Here is a 19544-nt window from a genome sequence, read left to right as displayed (position 1 = left end):
ATCATTAAATTATTTTATCTTTTTCTTGAAATATTAAAATCAATTTTGCAGGATTATGGCACCATAGTGAACAGTAACAGTTTATCAGCTCCCGCATTTCTACAACGCGTCTCAACATTTACAGATTTTATCTGGTGCAGAGATATACCAGCATTATCCCCTCTAGGTAGATAATTATTAGAGATTTTATCTGGTGCAGAGATATACCAGCATTATTAGATAAGTATTAAGACTTTTCTTTAAGCTTTCTTTCCTAGTTGAAATTATAAAGAAAAGTTTTTATTGTCGGACTTTGAAATCTATCAAAATTATTATGTAATAATCTTTAACTTTGTCCAGCCATAAACCTTTTGAGTTGCCACAACAATGGTGGGACTGATTAGTTGTGCTGTTTTGACTTTTATGGATACATACAAACAGACAAGCAATATTATAGATCAAACTTATTTTAGAAATATCTCGACACGGGTGGTTTTCAACTAAAGATGAGTTTATGGTTCGCTGTGCTTCCTGCCAAGAGAATCTGAACCTAACAGTACCTGCTCCTAGTTCCGGGATCAGGTGGGATGGGATACAACTTTTAATGCAGGGGTTTTCACAAAGTATGAGACTGTAAAGACGACCTAAAACTCATTTATTAGGACAATATCACGGATCTTGTCCTATTAAGTCTTCTGCCTTGAATTTTGTCTCTTTTTATGGCTTATTTAATGGTTTGGCAAGGTTAAAGTTACAAAATAACGTAAATACGAGGAACCAGACATTAAAAGTTCCGTGTAGTCATCTCTAAAGTCTTATCTTTTGTGGGTAACCCTGTATTTTCTTAATAAAAGGAATGTTAATGTAGTTTTAAATTATTTTAAAGGGATTTCTGACAGACGTAGTTTGGGCCAGGCCACTTCACTTGTTTATTTACAATTTACCATTTACAAAGGGGAAATCTGCCAATTAGATCAAAACCTACCTGATCTGCCAATTTTAAAGCTAGGAGGATTTACAAATTTAAAAACAGATTGTTAATTAAGATTACGTTAGCTCTCTTTTTAATCTGGCCTTTGGTTGATATTGTTTAACTTTGTTTTTTTGTAGTTTCCAAGAAAAACATTGATATAAATTGTTAACTAGGGAGAGTTGTATTGTAACCGCTGTGGAAAGATTGGTTTCAGCTCATGCTGAATTTTGTCCTTGGGCAGCCTCACCAAACCCAATAGATTGGACAAGGTGAGAGGGTTCATTGTACCGGGCCGACTTTAAAGCTGATAGAGCATGGCAGTACAGTACACGTACAGACTATATAAGGCAAACCGAGACATGACACCAGTTGATTCAGGGAGACTTTAGTGGAGGGACTCTGAAAGGTGGGAGGGGTCACTGGGAAACTTTTTGTGCTTTGATCTAATTCTGACATTTAAACACTGTACATGTTTTGCTAATATTTTCTTAGCCAAATTATCTGTTATTGCTGGATTAGATTAGAAATAAACTAGTTCCGAATATGGAAAAACTCATATTTTAATCTTGTTTCTTGACCCTCTAATTTGTGAGAGAAAAGAAGTTTTATATTTCTAGAGCCCAGGTTCCTGATCTTACTGCAGTTGCCTCTAAAGCTTTAGAGATTTCAACTCTGGGACTTAAACTTCCATTCATCAAGTAATTTTATTCTATTAATTTCATTCATCCTTATGCATTCATTCAATAAAGTAGCTTTTCTATCAATTGTCAATACAATAAATTGTATCAAAACTGAATGCCGCGTTGGGAAAAGACGACCTAAAATTCCTAATATTTTTTTGCATTAGTATTCATTTATTCTATTTTCACGTAAACTTTTTTTCTTTCGTTCATTCCAACATGAACAGGCATTTTTTTGCCATTATCTTTAAGCTTATTCTGGAAATGCCCCGTAAGGGAAAGACGACCTAAAGTCCTTATATTGTCGTGTATTAGAAGTGATGTAAAGGATGCCTGGTGCATCTCCTTAAGACAACTAAGATCTGAGGCTCTAGAGGATATAGAGGATGAACAAGTTCGGGAAACTAGCTGTATCCTAGGTCAGCATAATTTTGTAAAGTTTCATTGAATTATTTTGTTCTTAACAAAAATGTTGTATGATTCATAGAAGGACTGTTTTTAGGCGGTTTCATGTATTTTGTATAATTTAGTATTTTTAGAATCTATACAAAAATGCAAAAATACACGACTTTTTCTTTAACAATAATAATGTGCCTGGTTGGCTTTGATTTAATTAAAAAACAATATAATTATTCATATTTAACTTTTTTTTAATCTCTTTAGAACAGCTTAAATCTTTTACTTGTGTTCAGCTCTATGGGGTTGTTTGCTATACTCTTTTACTTGTGTTCAGCTCTTTGGGGTTGCTATACTCTTTTACTTGTGTTCAGCTCTTTGGGGTTGCTAAACTCTTTTACTTGTGTTCACCTCTATGGGGTTGCTATACTCTTTTACTTGTGTTCATCTCTTTGGGGTTGTTATACTCTTTTACTTGTGTTCAGCTCTATGGGGTTGTTAAACTCTTTTACTTGTGTTCAGCTCTTTGGGGTTGCTAAACTCTTTTACTTGTGTTCAGCTCTATGGGGTTGCTATACTCTTTTACTTGTGTTCAGCTCTTTGGGGTTGCTTTACTCTTTTACTTGTGTTCAGCTCTTTGGGGTTGCTATACTCTTTTACTTGTGTTCAGCTCTTTGGGGTTGCTATACTCTTTTACTTGTGTTCAGGTCTATGGGGTTTTTAAACTCTTTAACTTGTGTTCAGCTCTATGGGGTTGTTAAACTTTTTTACTTGTGTTCAGCTCTTTGGGGTTACTAAACTCTTTTACTTGTGTTCAGCTCTATGGGGTTGTTAAACTCTTTTACTTGTGTTCAGCTCTTTGGGGTTGTTAAACTTTTTTACTTGTGTTCAGCTCTATGGGGTTGTTAAACTCTTTTACTTGTGTTCAGCTCTTTGGGGTTTTTGCACTCTTTTACTTGTGTTCAGCTCTATGTGGTTGTTAAACTCTTTTATTTGTGTTTAGCTCTATGTGGCTGGAGGTTGGGTTTGGTAGAGGACACCCTCCAAGACGGATACGGGATCAGAAGGATAGGGGTCTGGAATTTTGTCAGTATTGTGGTTAGTAAACTTGGATATCAAAAATTACGTTTAAGAAAACTAAATTACGTATCATACCTGAATGCTTCACAACATTACCCTTAAATTCTTTATGAATTATGGCGATTTCCTCGCTTTTCGGTTTTAGTTAAGAAATTAATACGAAATTAAGAATTGATCCATCAATTCATCCAATATTTATTCCAAAAGAAACTCAGATTTTCTCATCCCTACACCTTTGCAACCCGATTTCCTAGATACCTTTGCAACCCGATTTCCTAGATATATGATATTTCAAAATATGAATTCTGCCAGATAAAATTATCAAATTTTGAAATATCAATTGTCTACACTTATCAGGTTGGAAATATATTGGAATTAGAACATTAAATTTGATTTTATTTAATAAACATTGAATGCAGTAAAAGAAATATTGATGAGCTGGATGGATACGAATTTAATGAACTGAAGTCCTTAGTATAACCAGCAAAACCTCAATACTGCTTAGGACTAACAATTCACGTTTACAGGAAGAGGAGGATGCTCTTGAGGCACGACGAGTAGCAGAAGAATTAGGACAAACAATTCAGGAAAAAAGGTATTACGATTTTATTTCGAGGTTGTAAAACAAGCATAAAATGGTGATTTTTGAAAGGTTACTGAACTTTGATTTTGACTCAATACTTTTATGTTATGTGAAATCTTGTAATACTTAATCACGCCCAAATCTTTAAAGAACCCGTGTCAAGTAAGACATTTTGTAATATCTCTTTCAATATTAATAGCAGCCGGTTCTATTTTTGAACGTAGACTCATATAATTTGTTAGGAGCAGGATATGAAGTCAGATTGTCGATATCTCTTTCCGGAGTCTTGGAACCTCTGAAAAGTGCCCTCCGTCGGCTTCGATTTTTTATCTTCGGCCTCGTTGGACATAAATAGCCCATTTTTTAAATATATACTCCCAATGACCCCTAAAATACACATTAAAAAAAATTATTTTTTTTATCACGTTTTTGATGTCTAAACAGGGTGTCAAAAATTGCGTTTTTTTTGATTTTTTATTAATTGCAAAAATTCACAAGTTCGGATAAAAAATGTCGGAGGAAAAGAAAAGATAAAATATTATTTATATTATTATCTAACACATTGATGAATGATAAAAAATCGGAGCCGACGGAGGTCACTTTTCAGAGGTTCCAAGACTCCGGAAAGAGATATCGACAATCTGACTTCATATCCTGCTCCTAACAAATTATATGAGTCTACGTTCAAAAATAGAACCGGCTGCTATTAATATTGAAAGAGATATTACAAAATGTCTTACTTGACACGGGTTCTTTGAACTTTGAACTTGGAGTTTAGTCAAATGAGAAATTGTGATTTAGTTGGCTCATATCAGCTGATAAATCCGGATGGGAAGAGATACGTAAATCATTTGACAGAGCGTAGTTTAGGACTGATTGTAGACTTTGGGTGTGAATAAATACTTAAATTCAGTGACGGAATACATGTTTTGTAAGACTCAGGAAGTAAACAATGCTTTCGAACCCTCTCACGATGTATATTATGTAGGGCAGATAATCCGGGAAGAAAGAAACACTAGAACCCTCTCAAAGAGTATTTTATTCCTCTAAAAGAGTATTTTTTGAAGGACGTATACTCAGGGTTGGAAGAAATACTTTATCCTCTGAAAGAGTATATTTTGTCGGACGGATAATCCAAGTGGAAAGAAATATTTTAACCCACTGAAAAGTATATTAAGTGGGTGTGATGAAATATTTTAGTTCTCTGGCGGAGTATAATTTGTAGGACGTATACTCCGGGTGGGAAGAAATACTTAACCCTCTGAAAAAGTATATTTTGTAGGACGGATTCTCTGGGTGGGAAGAAACACTGTAATCCTCGGACGGAGCATATTTTGTAGAACGGATACTCCGGGTTGAAATAAATACTTAAACCCTTTGATAAAGTATTTTTGTAGGACGGATACTCCGGGTGGGAAGAAATACTTTAACCCTCTAACGGAGCATGTTAGCTGGAACCCTCTCCTACAGAAAAGGGATGGATTGCCTGGTTGGAGATATATTATTGGACAGGTAAATCTATTTAATAAAAGAAGACATTTCTATATTTGTACCCTATAGCCGGTCAAACGGCTGGACCGAATGGGCTGACATTTTTTAAGGGAACCCAGTCTAATAAAAATTCAATTATTTTTTTTTCAAAATAAAGTGAGCAATTCAAACACATTTAACAAAAAAGTATTAACCTTTGTGTTTTCAGTTTGAATTTGACATTCATATTTTGATTCCAGACAGAACTTTTTGGCGTACAAAAATTAAATTTTCTTTAATCAAATGCAACGTTTTACCTTTGTGTATGTTTTCAGATTAGTAATATGCTTCATGTACGCACCACCTTCCCTTGTACAAGCAAAGTTTATTCTAACGAATCAGTTTACTGAATACTGATATTTTAATTAAAGAAAGAAAACCGAAATAAAGTAAATATACAAAGATTAACAACAAAGCATTAAATTAAGGTCAAAAAAGAACAAAGACCGGTTCAATTGTATAGAAAAAAAACTTGCAAGCTGGAATAAAATGGGTTTGCCATTTTTAATTTTAACTATTTGTAGTGTAAGATCTATTTAAGGCTTCTTAACGTCCTGTTATAAGAAATAACTAAATTAGAAAATTATCTTTAAATTAAAAACAAAAAACCGGTTTAACATAATAGGAGGTATAATTTTATTTTCATAATTTAAATTGTTTAAGGTGAATCGGAAGCTGATAACAACTGAGATGGGTGATAGTGGATCTAAGGTTGCCAAGGACTCCTTCTCCGTTCTGAGAAAAGTTCGTGACCTTATTGATCATTGGTGAAAAATTTATCAATCGATTGATCAGTGGACCTTCCGGTTATTCTGGTGATCATATATTCCTATTATTTCTTGTTCCTGGAAATTATATAATTGATCTTAGGGTTTTTTAAATCCAGGATCAATCGTAGCCTTGATCTTAGGCCTAGTTATAATCATCATAGAGCTTCTTGTGATCAATCAAGTTATTTATCAAGGGATCGAGTGAAGATAAAGCCGATCAAATTGACTTATTCTCCATTAAAACCAAAGTAAACTATGGAGAATCCTCATATTCTAGCGTGATAAATGTTTTTTATGGAAGGTTGGCAAATCGACGTTTATCTAGTTTAAAAAGCTAGTTTATTATTAATGCTCAACCTAAATTATGTATTTTATAAATTGTAATTTCAGAATCAATGGTGTAGCTTGAACACATAGGCGAGTTAAACTGCTTCAGGTATACTTGAAGGTACTTCCTATTAGAAGAAGAGAGGGGGGGGGGCATCTCATCCTGAAAATTATTATCAAGGCTCTTGATGCACTAGGGTTGATGGTCCTAAGCCTAAAACTCTCCAGTAGACATTCTGTGGCAGTACAAACTTTGTACTGTTTGTTTTTTAATTGTCTTGTTTATTTATTAATAAAAAGTTTCTTACCATCTAATCTGTAATCTTTCAAATAATTCTGAAGCATGGGTTAATTCTATTATTTGAAGTTCGGTTTATACCGTATGTCACGAAAGCAAAAATAAACTAAGTTCTCCTTGAGAATTTAAACGGCGAATTCATTTGTTTAAAAACTTGAGTTGTAAAAGATAAGAAATTTATTGTGAAGGAAAACGAGGTTAAACAGTAAACTGTGAACAGTCTTACACTCCACAAATAGACGCAAGAGGGGCCAAAAAATAAGTACTTAAAGGACCGAATTTAATTAATTGAAAAGAGGTCGCTGAACCACCTACCGCTGGTTCAAATCCTTAATATTTTTTATTATTAAGATTTATTCACACACAAAGATATAAACACACATATAAATAGTGTAGTTTAAATTTGTTTAAATAAATTTTTGAAAATACAGGTTTCCAAAAGAAAAGAGAAAAATATGCAAAACTATGCACAAATAGACGACATTGATCATTGCTCATTACATAACATATTTAACATTTCAGTTATTACGTAATCATCGAATCCTTCAACATATAAGTTATTCGTTCTTGTATTTAAAAGTTCTTGTAAAACGGGAACTTTCCATGCATGGTCCAATGGGACATCAAAATATTTCATTTGTTTCTTAACTAACATTTTAATAAGATCCGAAGGATTTACAGAACAATCATTTGCAATAGAAAATAAATTTCTGCCAAGAACTGTGTTGAGGTCATTTTTACATGCTAAAGATTAAATAGGATTTAAAGCGTTTTAAGATAGGAACTGGCTGTAGTTAGTTCAGCGACCTTTCTAATTTATAAAATTCGGTCCCAGGTTAATATTTGGTGGGATGGGTCTAATTGTTGAAGTCCTGATAATTCGTTTCATAAAAAAGAACGAAAATACGCAAAACAAAACATTTTCTGTAAACCAAGAATGTGTTTTTGCACGCTGCGCATAAACTGACAATGCTCTCAGCATGAGTTGGATTGGTGTAATTTGTGTCTGCACACCATGATTTTGATTCTTAATCTTCATTTTTATTTTCACAGTTGAGATCAACTATGTCTGCATAATTAGCTATTTTTCAAACTTTCTGGTTTTAATCAAAGTAATAAGAAGTAAAACGCATATTTCTAGCAAAAATACGCTTAAAGGCATACATAGGACTCCCACCTAAGCTACGTAAGGTAGAGGGGGCGGGGTTCCTCCATAAAACCTACTTGAAAAAGGTGTTTAATAATTTAAGATAATAATGATTTCACATTTTTTACATACAATTATTCTTATCTATTAAGTTGTGTCAAAGCGTAAGAACACTAGCAATAATAATTACTTACTTTGTGGGAATAAACATACTACTGCCACTGTTTGCGGTATTTCATAGTTATAATGTAATTATTATTGATAATGTTGTTGTCTTTACAGTAAAGTAATTTCAAGTTACCCTTCATTTAAAGATGGGCAAAGAGCCGATTTACAATGGTTCTGTTAAAACCTTTATTTGGTCAAAAATATGAATGGAAGATATATCGTCTTTTTTCTTGATTTTAACAGTGTTAAACCTTGAAACTTTCCTTCATTGTTTCTCTAACAGGAATCCGCAAGTAACGTATAAAGAAAACCAAAAAGAAAATATGAATAACTTTTCAATTTTTGGCATTTTAAAGCTTTTTAGGGTACCTTTGATTATTTGACATGCCTCTCAATAAATGGAATGTCACTTGAAATTACCTTTTCAATAAAGGTGATCGATTATGGCCATTGTGCACTTCCCTCTATATGCATAGGATTGGTTTTAGATATTAAAAAGGCGATTTTTTCGCAAGTTAAAATTGCCAACCGGTAACCGGTTTTTATGAAATTTAAGGTTGAATAATTCACTCATGCAGGCGAAAAATATTCTTCCAAATACATTGGTATGGGTACCAAAAGATCCGTCTTAAACACTGAATTCAGAACTTCTTAAGTTTGAGAAACTGATATTTGAGACCCAAATATCAACTTTTTGGCCATAATCAAACTTTTTTTAAATATTTAAACAAAAACAACAGGACAGTATTCACCGGCTCCAGACGCATCTTTAGATACCAATTTCGTTGTGTTTTGAAAAAAATCAATATTTTTTTACTAGTGACTGTTATGGGTTTTTCAAATGCTAAATGTCAATCGCGGTCACGGTTTTTAGACCCATAAGTCTGAAATTCGGATAAAACTCTTCTCTTACTTTTCAATCCTTGTATTTTAGGTCTGGTTGTGTTAACGACAAGTGTACAAGATCGGGTTGTATTACAACTAGTGTATACAAGTGTACAAGATCGGGTTGTATTATAACTAGTGTATACAAGAATACAAAGATGCCAGGGAAGGAAGGGGAGCCACCAACTCCACAGCAGCTTACAGATCTTAGGAATATATTCATTCATTCATTCATTCATTCATCCTTCATTTTATTTACTTATTCATTCGTTCTTTTTTAATTTTTATTATATTCATTCAAATATTCTCTATTTTTTGTTATCAAAACATTTTCCCATTTTAAATACTGATCAAACAAATAATTGAATATTAGAAAAAAAGCGCTACAAAAAATTGAAGACGTTGGAAAAGGTAATAGAATTCTAATTTTTATTTTTTTTTATTTTTACAAATAATTTCATGTTGAACAGAAGCTCAAGCCAGATTTTCTGAAATACTGATTTTTGACTCGACTATTTTCTGTACTTCTCTATAAATACTGATAGACTTTTATAATTATTAATATTCATTATTTCTGCATCTTTAAAGGGACTGATTTGTGATTTCAATTGACATTTTCATGAAAAGATGACAATGCCCGACTCACAACGGTACCCTTAAAAGCTTTGTCTGATCAAGTATGAAATAGATATCAATGTTTATAATTTTGAACACTGAATATTTTCAATTGTAATTTCTCTTCAAAAGTTACTTAATTAAACACTTAAAAAACTAGAACAACAACAATATCCTCTTCAATCCACATTATTAAGATTAAGGTTTTAAAGGTTACGGTTGTAAAACGGCTAATGACATCGCATGCAGGTTTACTTGAAATTACACTGACTGTCCCTTTAATAAATGATAATAATTTTTAATTTAGCGAGCTTTTTATCTGCCGATATCGCGAAGATTAGTGAGAGTGATCATTATTTAACGAGGTAAGTTCAACAATGAAAAATGTTTAATATTATGGAGGCTGGTTACAAGTCTTAGATTCATAAAAGAATAAAATCTAATTCACCGTTCAACAAAATAATACTCCCATTGAGATCCAGACAGTTTCGAAAATTATTCACCAAATTTCAACGCCAGGTCGACTGTACAGTGTTGAATGGCCCCTGGCCTTGGTTTTTACATCACTACCTCGGTTTAAAAAAAATTAGCCCTAGACATGTTAATTTATAACTATAATCCGATTGTTTCTTGCTTCAGTTTAAAAGGCAGTTGCCAAATACTAGATGTTGCGCGTGTGCGTCCACATTTTGGTTCATCGTGCTTCATCACTAAAGATAAGTAATCTGTAGGTTCTGGTTGCATGTGTTCGATCTACCTGGAGAACAGGAGGATGAAGCTGCTCACATGATTTTAGGTAATTAGAAATAAGCTTAAAATTCGGTGATGGTGATGGACCAAACCTTTGTAGAGTAAAAAAACTAGATGTTAGTTCCACATTTATTGAAAATATATTTCGGTCTGGGTTGACCCTCGTCAGTTCTTGAAATTGTTTCTGTCTCGAAGATTTTAACGCCTTACTTCCATTTTTAAGGAAATCTGCTATTATAATTTTTTTTCCGCCCCAACCAATTGTTGTTGTTGTTTAGAAACCTTGAAATGGCGGAATGATTTTGGAGTAGACAAGATCAGTCGGGATAATGTGAACCAGGCGTTCTTTGATAAAGGAACAGTCTTCACTCATAACAGGAATCAGAGATGCAGTACTTTTTAATGAACTTTGGAATTTTATTTTTTTATGGATTTTATTCACTTTGTAACTCGCATAAATTTTTTATTGGATTTTATTAATTTTGGAACACACTTTTTTATTTATATATTTAAAACTCCAAACCCTTTTTATTTTATTTTATCCGTCACTTTTTCAGAGAACCCCCATTCAGAATGTAAAACATAGACATGTCCTTAATTTGTGCTTAAAGAATCGTACGCATTATTTTTTGTTTATTTATTAAACCCACTTGCTTTCATTATTCAAAGTTACTATTTTACATTTATTTCCTTTTAGTTGGCTTGGGTCGGGTTTTAATTATTTACCTATCCTTTTTTTAACAATTTCACTGTTTTGAAATTTTTACGATATTTCATCTTGGACATTAATGTAGGGATAAAGACGGGAAGAAACTTCTAACCTTTACGGTTGGGCGACATATCAAGGTATAGTCAGGGCTCAAAACTTATGAATTTTAAATCTTTTCATAATCCGTTCAGTCGGTTCCCCACCCCACACCAATGGAACTATAATTTAAATTAAATAATTTATAATTGTAAAAACTTAAGATTTTATCTATCGCTGCAAATGAACATTTATATTTTTTTTAAATCATTAAAATCTTCGTTAATGCCAATTTGTTTGATTAACTGCCAGTTAACTAATGATATTGATAATAAAAAAACTTGAACCCTCGATAAGGAAAAAAAATGTTTTCCAATTAACATCAAAGCACTACTTCCGGACTTAACTATTATTAATCTATATATAAATTTAGCATGACTGTCTGTTTGTTTGTATCCAATTAACGTCAAAACGGCTGAACCAATCAGGCCCAAATTTTGTTTGGGACTTTACGTGGCCCTAGGGAAGGTTTATGAAAATGATCAAAATTTTAAAAATTTGTGTTTAATAGTTTTTTTTTAGTTTTTTTATACTGTACAAAGAGAAGATGCTCACAGATAAAGCCACAATTAAAAGTTGAATTAAAAGATGGGCGCGAAGCGCTCTAAAAAGCCTAGCAATGATAAAATTAATTAAATGTTTACCATGAACCACTAGTTTTCATTAGGTTTCATAAGTGATTCAAGATAGACTTTGTGTTAATCATATTCTTATTTAAATAATTTTATAAATGTTATTTTCTGTTTGAAAGTTCGTAGAAATCAAAAGAATTTGATGATTAAATTAGCAAATATATTATACTATTAAAGTCGACTGCTACGCTGATCTCCATGATATGAATATTAAATAAATTATGTTTTAAATTTCAAGTCTAGATGGCTAAATCTAATATTCATATGTTGGATGTATTTTCAATGGTTGATTATAATAAAAAAATTGAATTATTAACTAGTTGAGAAGTTTTAAAAAGATATTTGTTTCACATTCAAAATATTTATTCACTCCACAAAATTATCCATTTTTCCAATTAATCTCGAATAATAGAAAAGCAGCTAGTTCGATAATTTTTGAAAATGTCTTTTTTCTCCTTTTTTCTTTTCTCTTCTTTCCCTTCTTTTTTCCCTCCCCTTTTGGGGTAATAAATATGATATTTTTGTCCCCAAAAGGTTTAGCATAGTTTTCTTATGTGAGCTAAAACTAGCTGATAAAATTTTTTCCTTTTTTCTTCTCTTTTCCCTCTTTCCCCCTTTTTTTCCTTTTTTCCCCCAACCGGCCATTTAACTCATAGTTTTGCAATAATACATCTTACATATATGTGTCTAGGGTGCTGAGAAGATGGATGAGATGAAACGGTTCTTTGTTTACTACCTAGAGCGCCTAGAACGGTATACAATATTTTAAATCACATATATCATAAAAATATATATTTTTTAAATTTATATATTTTTGCTATAGCTGACTATACGGAATCAAATCTTTTAAGTTATCATAATTAACTGAAGCACACCAAGGCAATTCTTCAACGAATTTATAACAATTAAAACTAGCTGAAGTGTCCTTGGAATTAAAAAACACTTAGGAAAAAAATGTAAGCCCGAATTTTGTTCAGCTGTTTGGCCATTTACAGTTAACATATAAATATAGATATATGAGCGAAGAGCTTTCGTATATATAGATTTTTTCGTTTGAAATGATTAAAATGAAAAAAAAACGTATTGCCCTTTTTTTAGAGAAGAGCAGGGGGACCTGATCACGATAGTATTCGACTGTAGAAATGCTGGACTCAAGAATATGGATATGGAATTTATTCAGTTTATAATAGGAATCCACCAAGTTATACTTTTTACCCCCCACCCCCCCCTGCACCACTATTTCAAGGTTAGAGAGATTAAAGTAGAAGTTATCTCTTACACTAGAATTGTATTACTATATGGCTTCTTTCAATTCTTTACTAAAAATCTCTAGTCGTTGGTATTTCTTAATGGGATCAACAAAATCAGAACACATAGTTATCAACTTAAAATAGTTTTAGCATTTTTACTGTTACACGGCCGGTTGCTTGTTGGGTTGAATCAAAGTTAGGTCAGGTTTTCGTGAATTTTGAAGAATAATATTGGTGGATTTCAAGGTGTTTTCAAGGATTACTATCCAGAGATGTTGAATTACATTCTTGTATTTGAGATGCCCTGGGTTCTTAACGGTAAACCTTTTTTTTACATGTTTTAAAACAATGGCGGATGGTTCGAATGCCGCGCTATTTTTTTCTTTTTTTTGTGTTCAGCGGCATGGAAGATAATCAAGGCCTGGTTACCAGCGGCAGCTGTCAAGAAAATAAAGTTTCTAACGAAATCCAATATGGGAGAGTACATAACTGATGATAACAGATTAGAGGTGTGGATTTTTATTTCTTTGATTTGGATGATTTAAAGTTTTTCTTATAAATAAACAATATGATAATAGGCTTGGGGTGGTTCCGACCCCTGGGAGTACTGTTTTGAGGAGGAATCCGTTGCGAACGTTGTGAACAATCATTCAAAGACAAATGGAACTGGTTCCTATATTGAAGTTATTGATGGTTAGTAGGATTCATTATTTAATATAACTAGCTTGGGAACCCAGCATTGCACAGGTTACTCATAGCTACCCTCGCCGTTTACCCGCACTTGAACGATTTTACCGGGAAACTGAATTTTCGCCATTAAAGTCGACCCACTCAACTTAGAATCTCAAAACCAAGTTAAGAACATTTCCGTGGGACTCCCGAGTTCCTTCAATCAAAATTTGAGACAAATCAGTCAAGGGGTTTCTGAGTTATGATCGGACAAACAAATAAACAGACAAACAGAAATTACAACTTAATATACATAGATGCAACCCTGTCAGAGTTGTGAACTGCACATTGCACAAGTTTTTATGTTGTTTTTCAGATTCTCTGAGAATGAGTCAAGAAGATGCATTAAAGAAGAAATCAGTAACATTTGCTGAGGTTAGGACAATGATAATAATTTCTTTATTTTGAGAACGATTTCATCAAAACTACTTTTTGTAAATTACGTTGATGCCTTTGTTTAAAGTTAATGAACAATATGAAATTATGAACCCATTAGGTTTTAAACTTAAATATTTCAAGGTGCCTTGTAGTCACGAGTTTGTTTCCATTTCTAAGAAAAGCCATATAATTATTTCTTAAAGAGTTCCATTTTTCAGGTTCGCGGAAGTCCTAGTTTGGACAGTATGTCAAGCTTTTCATCTTCTGGTAACAGTGGTCCAGAGATACTCAGTCTTAATCCTAGTCAGGAGGTAGGAATACAGAGATACTCAGCCTTAATCCTAGTCAGGAGGTAGGAATACAGAGATACTCAGTCTTTATCCTAGTCAGGAGGTAGGAATACAGGGATACTCGGTCATAATCCTAGTCAGGAGGTAGGAATACAAGGATACTCAGCCTTAATCCTAGTCAGGAGGTAGGAATACAGGGACACTCAGTCTTAATCCTAGTTTGAAATACAAAACCCAGATCATTTTTCTTATTAAGTTGTTTTCAACCTTTTGCAAAAAAGTAAAAAGTATAAATTTTAAAAAAAATTAAATAAGATATTTTTTTATAATTAGGTTGTATTTTCCGCCTCCGCTGGCGGTGAGCTTATGGCGAGATTTCAGGTGTCTAACATCTGTGAAAGAAGAGTTGGTTATAAGATTAAAACCACTTCTCCGGAGAAATACAAAGTTAAACCCTCATCTGCTATTCTTCAACCAGGTAGATAAATAAAGGTTAAAATATTAATATTGATTGTGAAGTTTTTACAGAATTATGAAGGAAAGTTGTTGAGTTTATGTTTTTTTATGTTAGGGCCATTTTCTCTCAGCCCTGACTTCTACGGAATGATGGTTGATTGTTTGTTTATTTCCAAACTTCATCTTTAAACCTATTTTAATAAATATGACCCATTTTTTCATTTAAATGTCCATTTTCTCAATCCGGACTTGTATTTTTTTAATGATTTGCTTTATGGGACTGTCAACTTAATTTTAGGGACCCATTCATCTTAATATTGGCATGTCCGGAACCCTTTAAACCTCTTTTTGAGTAATAATGTGGAAGATATTGTTTTTAATGATATAAATAAATTAAGGACAAAGTGAAGTAGTTGAACTACGTATATCTGGTTCCAATGCTCCTGTATCATTGATTAGAGACAAGTTCCTCGTTACTGCGATATATATTGAAGATACTGATAATAATAATGCAAGGTACATTCAAATGCTTTTATGTCTTTTTATTCATGATATGCACTGCAGTGCTTAGGATCTGGATCCGAGGGACAAAAATCGACAAAAAATTGTAAAAAAAAACCTGTCCTCAACCCCATATCTCAATTGGTAAAAAAGAGAGATTATTAAAAATATTCCTTCCTTTAAATGGTTCATCAAGTTACAGTAAAAAAATCCAGGAAAAGATCTATTGTTTTTAAAAATCAGTTAATCTGAAAGAAAAGTTCATGTCTTGAATCAGCATCAAAATTAAATGGATCCTAAGCAGTAGGCACTGCCTATGTGATTTGACTTAAGAAAATCCTTCACAATACATGCACCACGTTATCCTTGAATGTTGATAACATTAAAACCACTAGTAGTCGTCTAGCCATATTTACATTTATTTTTGTTCAGATTTCAAGAGCTTTTAAAATCTTCCAAACCGGACGCACAGTACAGACTACGGTAAGTGTGTTTTAACAACTGTAAAATAAATGTCGTTTTAACATAATAGTTTTTACTTTTATGTTAGAAATGTGTTAAGAGTTTTGTCTTTTTCAATTATTGCAATCGGTATCTTTATGATAATTTTTAAGGAAACTTTTCAGAAATAGTTCAGTTGCAAATTATTGAGTTACCCTCAAAGGATTAGATTTCAGTGACGACTGTACGGAATTTGTACTGTTTATTTCCTTAAAATCATAGTTCCCTGCATCTTCAAACTGGTTTGTTTCATTGTCAAATACTAGTTTTGATTTTGTTTTTTTTAAATAATATTTAGCTTACAACTTGTTTTCGAACATTCCTGGAAAATATGAAAATGTCGTCTTCATTACCAAAAATCCTCGAAACAGGAATAAACGTTTTTATAAGTAACTCTCAGATCATAACAATTAAAACATATTATGAAAAATCAACTATATACAAATGTGGCGAAAGATAATCGATGACTATAGGTTGTAATATCTGAATGATTTGTTTGAAATTAAATTGATTTTTTTACGGTCTAAGTCGTATGTTGCAATTTTCTCAATTTGTATGGGCGCTACGCTCTTCGGTATGAGACGTCTTTAACAATTTTCTCCTTATAGACGCAACAGATAGAAGTAAGATTAGTGGCGATCAAAAGCGCTTTTTTATCGCATTAAGCCTATACCCCCTTTCATTTTTCGCGAACACTCCCTTTAAAATTAAGAAGATGACGAGAATTCCATTGATTTCTGGTTCTCTCTCTGTAAGAAAAAATATTTCATTTTTCAAAAATAATTGGAACCATGGTTTTATTTGTATATATGCAGACTTGAGACTACTGATATTTTTTATTTTATCAATGTAAACTAGTTTTGTGTCCATCAATGTCAGCTGTATACATAATAGCAAAAAAAATCTGCTTTCACTCCGATTTATATTCGAACCGTATTGTATTAAATACAGTCTTTTGGTTACTTTTGAAGGTTGATTGTTTATTATTATTATTATTATTATTATTATTATTACTTTAGATGTCAGCTGGCTGGTGAACAGCAACCTCCGACCTCCATATCTTCTAAGCTAGCCTCCTCTTCCTCCTCGGCTCCTGAGGATCCGGGCAAACAGCTTTCCCTCCTCCTTAGAAAGGTTGGAACTACTTTTAACCATATGCTGTTGAAACCCTATTTTTTCACGCTTATTAAAACAATCTTTTCTACTCCAGTATAAAATCACATTTTTTATTTCTTTAAGCTGTGTGTGCAATGTTCATCTTAAAACAATGCAAACAATTCACCACCAAAAAAGTAATGTAATTATAAATATGTATCTTTCTTTTTTCACTATTACCACAAACTTTTTTTGAAGGTTTTTAAATATTTTGTTATTTGTATTTTTTGTTGTATTATTCAAATAGATTACTTAAATACTAATTTAATACAAATTTCCTATATTGAGTTTCCAAGAAAAGGGAGGTTTTTGGAGCAATTTTTGCATTTCTAACTCTCAAGTTTGGGGGCTGCAACTTTTAATTCTTGAAGGTTTTTTCACATTATGAATGACTTAAGAGTATAGAGTGTCAAAATATCAGAATTCTATTTGTTTTCAATTGTATGTACTCACTAACTAAATATGTCTGGGGAACTGTTTTATTTATTCATTTATTTATTTATTTTTTTCATTTATTTATTTTTTATTTATTTTATTTATTTATTCATTTATTTATTTAATTATTTATTTATTTATTTATTTATTTATTTATTTATTTATTTATTTATTTATTTATTTATTTATTTATTTATTTATTCATTTATTTATTAATGTTTAACAAGTCACAAAATATTTGCTTCGACAAAGTTTTCCATGTATTTTTGACCAAAGAACTTCTTTCTCCAAAAAAAAACTTTGCGTAAAAGTGGAAACGTTCTTTAAAATCCGATTTTCTAATCCAACTTGGGAGGAATCTTTTTTCCTCCCTTGTAAATTGAGGAGCCAAGATAGCTGTGCACAGCCCTCTCTTTAACCAATAAAATTGTCGGAATTTATCTGCAATATGGCAGACAGCTTAAGTAATATTTTAAATATTTTGAACAGTTTGTTTGGTTAAACATAATACTTACTTTATTCAATTAAATCAATTTAAACTTAAAACCAACAAATATTCCGGGACCGAATTTAATAAATTTGAACTGCCTACTGCCGGTTCAAATTTGAACTGCCTACTGCCAGTTCAAATTTGAACTACCTACTGCCAGTTCAAATTTGAACTGCCTACCGCCGGTTCAAATTTGAATAACGATTCAAATCCTAAGGTATAACCAATCGGTTGTTCAAATTTGAACCGGCAGTAGGTAGTTCAGCAACATAGCTTAAATATTCATTAAATTTGGTCTCTGGTTGATTACTTGTGAAACGAGACTTGAGTTTGATCCAACATAAAGCTGATATCTGGTTGAGAACTTGACAAGATATTTTTTATTTAGATAAACCAGATCGCAGAGAGGAATGTGGAACTAGAAAATCAGCAGACAAATAATTTTAGAATTCAAGTTGTACTTCTAGGTTTGTATCACCCCCCCCCCCTCTCTCTCCTCTCCCATTTTTTCATCAAAATAGTTTTTGAATGTCACTTGACCAGAAATAATGTTTTATGCGTACATTTTAAGAAAACAACAATTTGAGATTTCGCAGATTTGTCAGTCATGTGTGGTGGATTAATAAATTGTTATCGAAATTTTTATATTCGGCCAGAAACCTTTCGTGGGTTCATGTTACACGTTAAACTAAAGTAAATTTTCACAAGATTAAAATATTTTATGTTTTCAATCATAACCGTCTTTTTTAAAAGCTGTTGAGAAGATCAACATCAAGGTTCTGAATTTCTAATTTGAAACTGGATAAATTAGTATTTTTTACTTCTGCGTAAAATCAAAACAAGAGGAGCTACAGGGTCACAAAATCATACCAGTAATATCGTATAAATTTGACCTTCTCCTTATGTCTATAGTTTGCAGTGGTAAGGTACTCGACAAAATTCGTCAATATAATGTTTATTTTCTCAGGTCTCACTCTATTTCTTCTGATTTTGGTCTGGTTTTACCTACCTTCCTCTAGTACTATGTAAGTCAAATTTATTATTTTTATTGTCGTTATAGTGTTAGTGTGATTGTGATTGTTATTGTTATTGTTATTGTTATTGTTATTGTTATTGTTATTGTTATTGTTATTGTTATTGTTATTGTTATTGTTATTGTTATTGTTATTGTTGTAGTTATTTTTATCGTGATTATTTTTGTTATTGATATTGTTATTGTTATTGTTATTGTTATTGTTATTGTTATTGTTATTGTTATTGTTATTGTTATTGTTATTGTTATTGTTATTGTTATTGTTATTGTTATTGTTGTAGTTATTTTTATCGTGATTATTTTTGTTATTGATATTGTTATTGTTATTGTTATTGTTATTGTTACTGTTATTGTTATTGTTATTGTTATATTGTTATTGTTATTGTTATTGTTATTGTTATTGTTATTGTTATTGTTATTGTTATTGTTATTGTTATTGTTATTGATATTGATATTGATATTTAAATTGATATTGATATTGTTTTTGTTATTGTTATTGTTGTCGTTATCAGTATCGTTATCGTTTTTGTAATCGTGTCCGTGACTTTGTCTGTGACTGTAGTTATTGTTAGCATTCTAATTTTGTATATTTAGGTGCCCCCCGGTATCTGAGCCCACAATCAGCTCCAGTGATGAACTCTAAACCATGCATTTTATTCATTTTATTATCTTCAACATTGGTGGAAATATATTTTATGGAATTAAAAA

At 31.9% G+C, this 19544-nt stretch overlaps 2 protein-coding genes across 3 annotated transcripts in view; both read left to right on the top strand.

Annotated features, from left to right (window-relative positions):
• Positions 1-6383, top strand: part of LOC111712449 (nuclear-interacting partner of ALK) — a 7697-nt gene extending 1314 nt beyond the window's left edge. Inside the window, exons 2-10 of the mRNA XM_023487053.1 lie at positions 52-166; positions 453-561; positions 1126-1221; positions 1570-1650; positions 1948-2051; positions 3032-3126; positions 3636-3703; positions 5089-5203; positions 5885-6383. Of these exons, the coding sequence (XP_023342821.1) occupies positions 52-166; positions 453-561; positions 1126-1221; positions 1570-1650; positions 1948-2051; positions 3032-3126; positions 3636-3703; positions 5089-5203; positions 5885-5992 (891 nt within the window). The 3' untranslated portion in view covers positions 5993-6383. The remainder of the gene's footprint in view (positions 1-51; positions 167-452; positions 562-1125; positions 1222-1569; positions 1651-1947; positions 2052-3031; positions 3127-3635; positions 3704-5088; positions 5204-5884) is intronic.
• On the top strand, positions 6343-19544 carry LOC111712448 (motile sperm domain-containing protein 2). 2 transcript variants are annotated; one of them, XM_023487051.1, is made up of 21 exons: positions 6343-6427; positions 8866-9027; positions 9190-9227; positions 9739-9796; positions 10163-10227; positions 10460-10559; positions 10976-11027; positions 12310-12371; positions 12717-12808; positions 13115-13186; positions 13268-13377; positions 13447-13561; positions 13914-13972; positions 14194-14286; positions 14599-14743; positions 15120-15237; positions 15655-15705; positions 16743-16857; positions 18192-18270; positions 18771-18828; positions 19431-19544. In XM_023487051.1, the coding sequence occupies exons 2-21, from the start codon at positions 8975-8977 to the stop codon at positions 19477-19479; spliced, it is 1584 nt and encodes a 527-aa protein (XP_023342819.1). In that variant the 5' UTR covers positions 6343-6427; positions 8866-8974; the 3' UTR covers positions 19480-19544. The 2 variants fall into 2 exon arrangements, with proteins under 2 accessions (XP_023342819.1, XP_023342820.1); XM_023487052.1 differs by lacking the exon at positions 6343-6427 and adding an exon at positions 6803-6878.

This window comes from Eurytemora carolleeae, unplaced genomic scaffold (assembly GCF_000591075.1).
Source record: "Eurytemora carolleeae unplaced genomic scaffold, Eaff_2.0 scaffold1274, whole genome shotgun sequence".
NCBI classification, from domain to species: domain Eukaryota; kingdom Metazoa; phylum Arthropoda; class Copepoda; order Calanoida; family Temoridae; genus Eurytemora; species Eurytemora carolleeae.
This window is presented reverse-complemented; position numbering and strand designations above follow the sequence as displayed.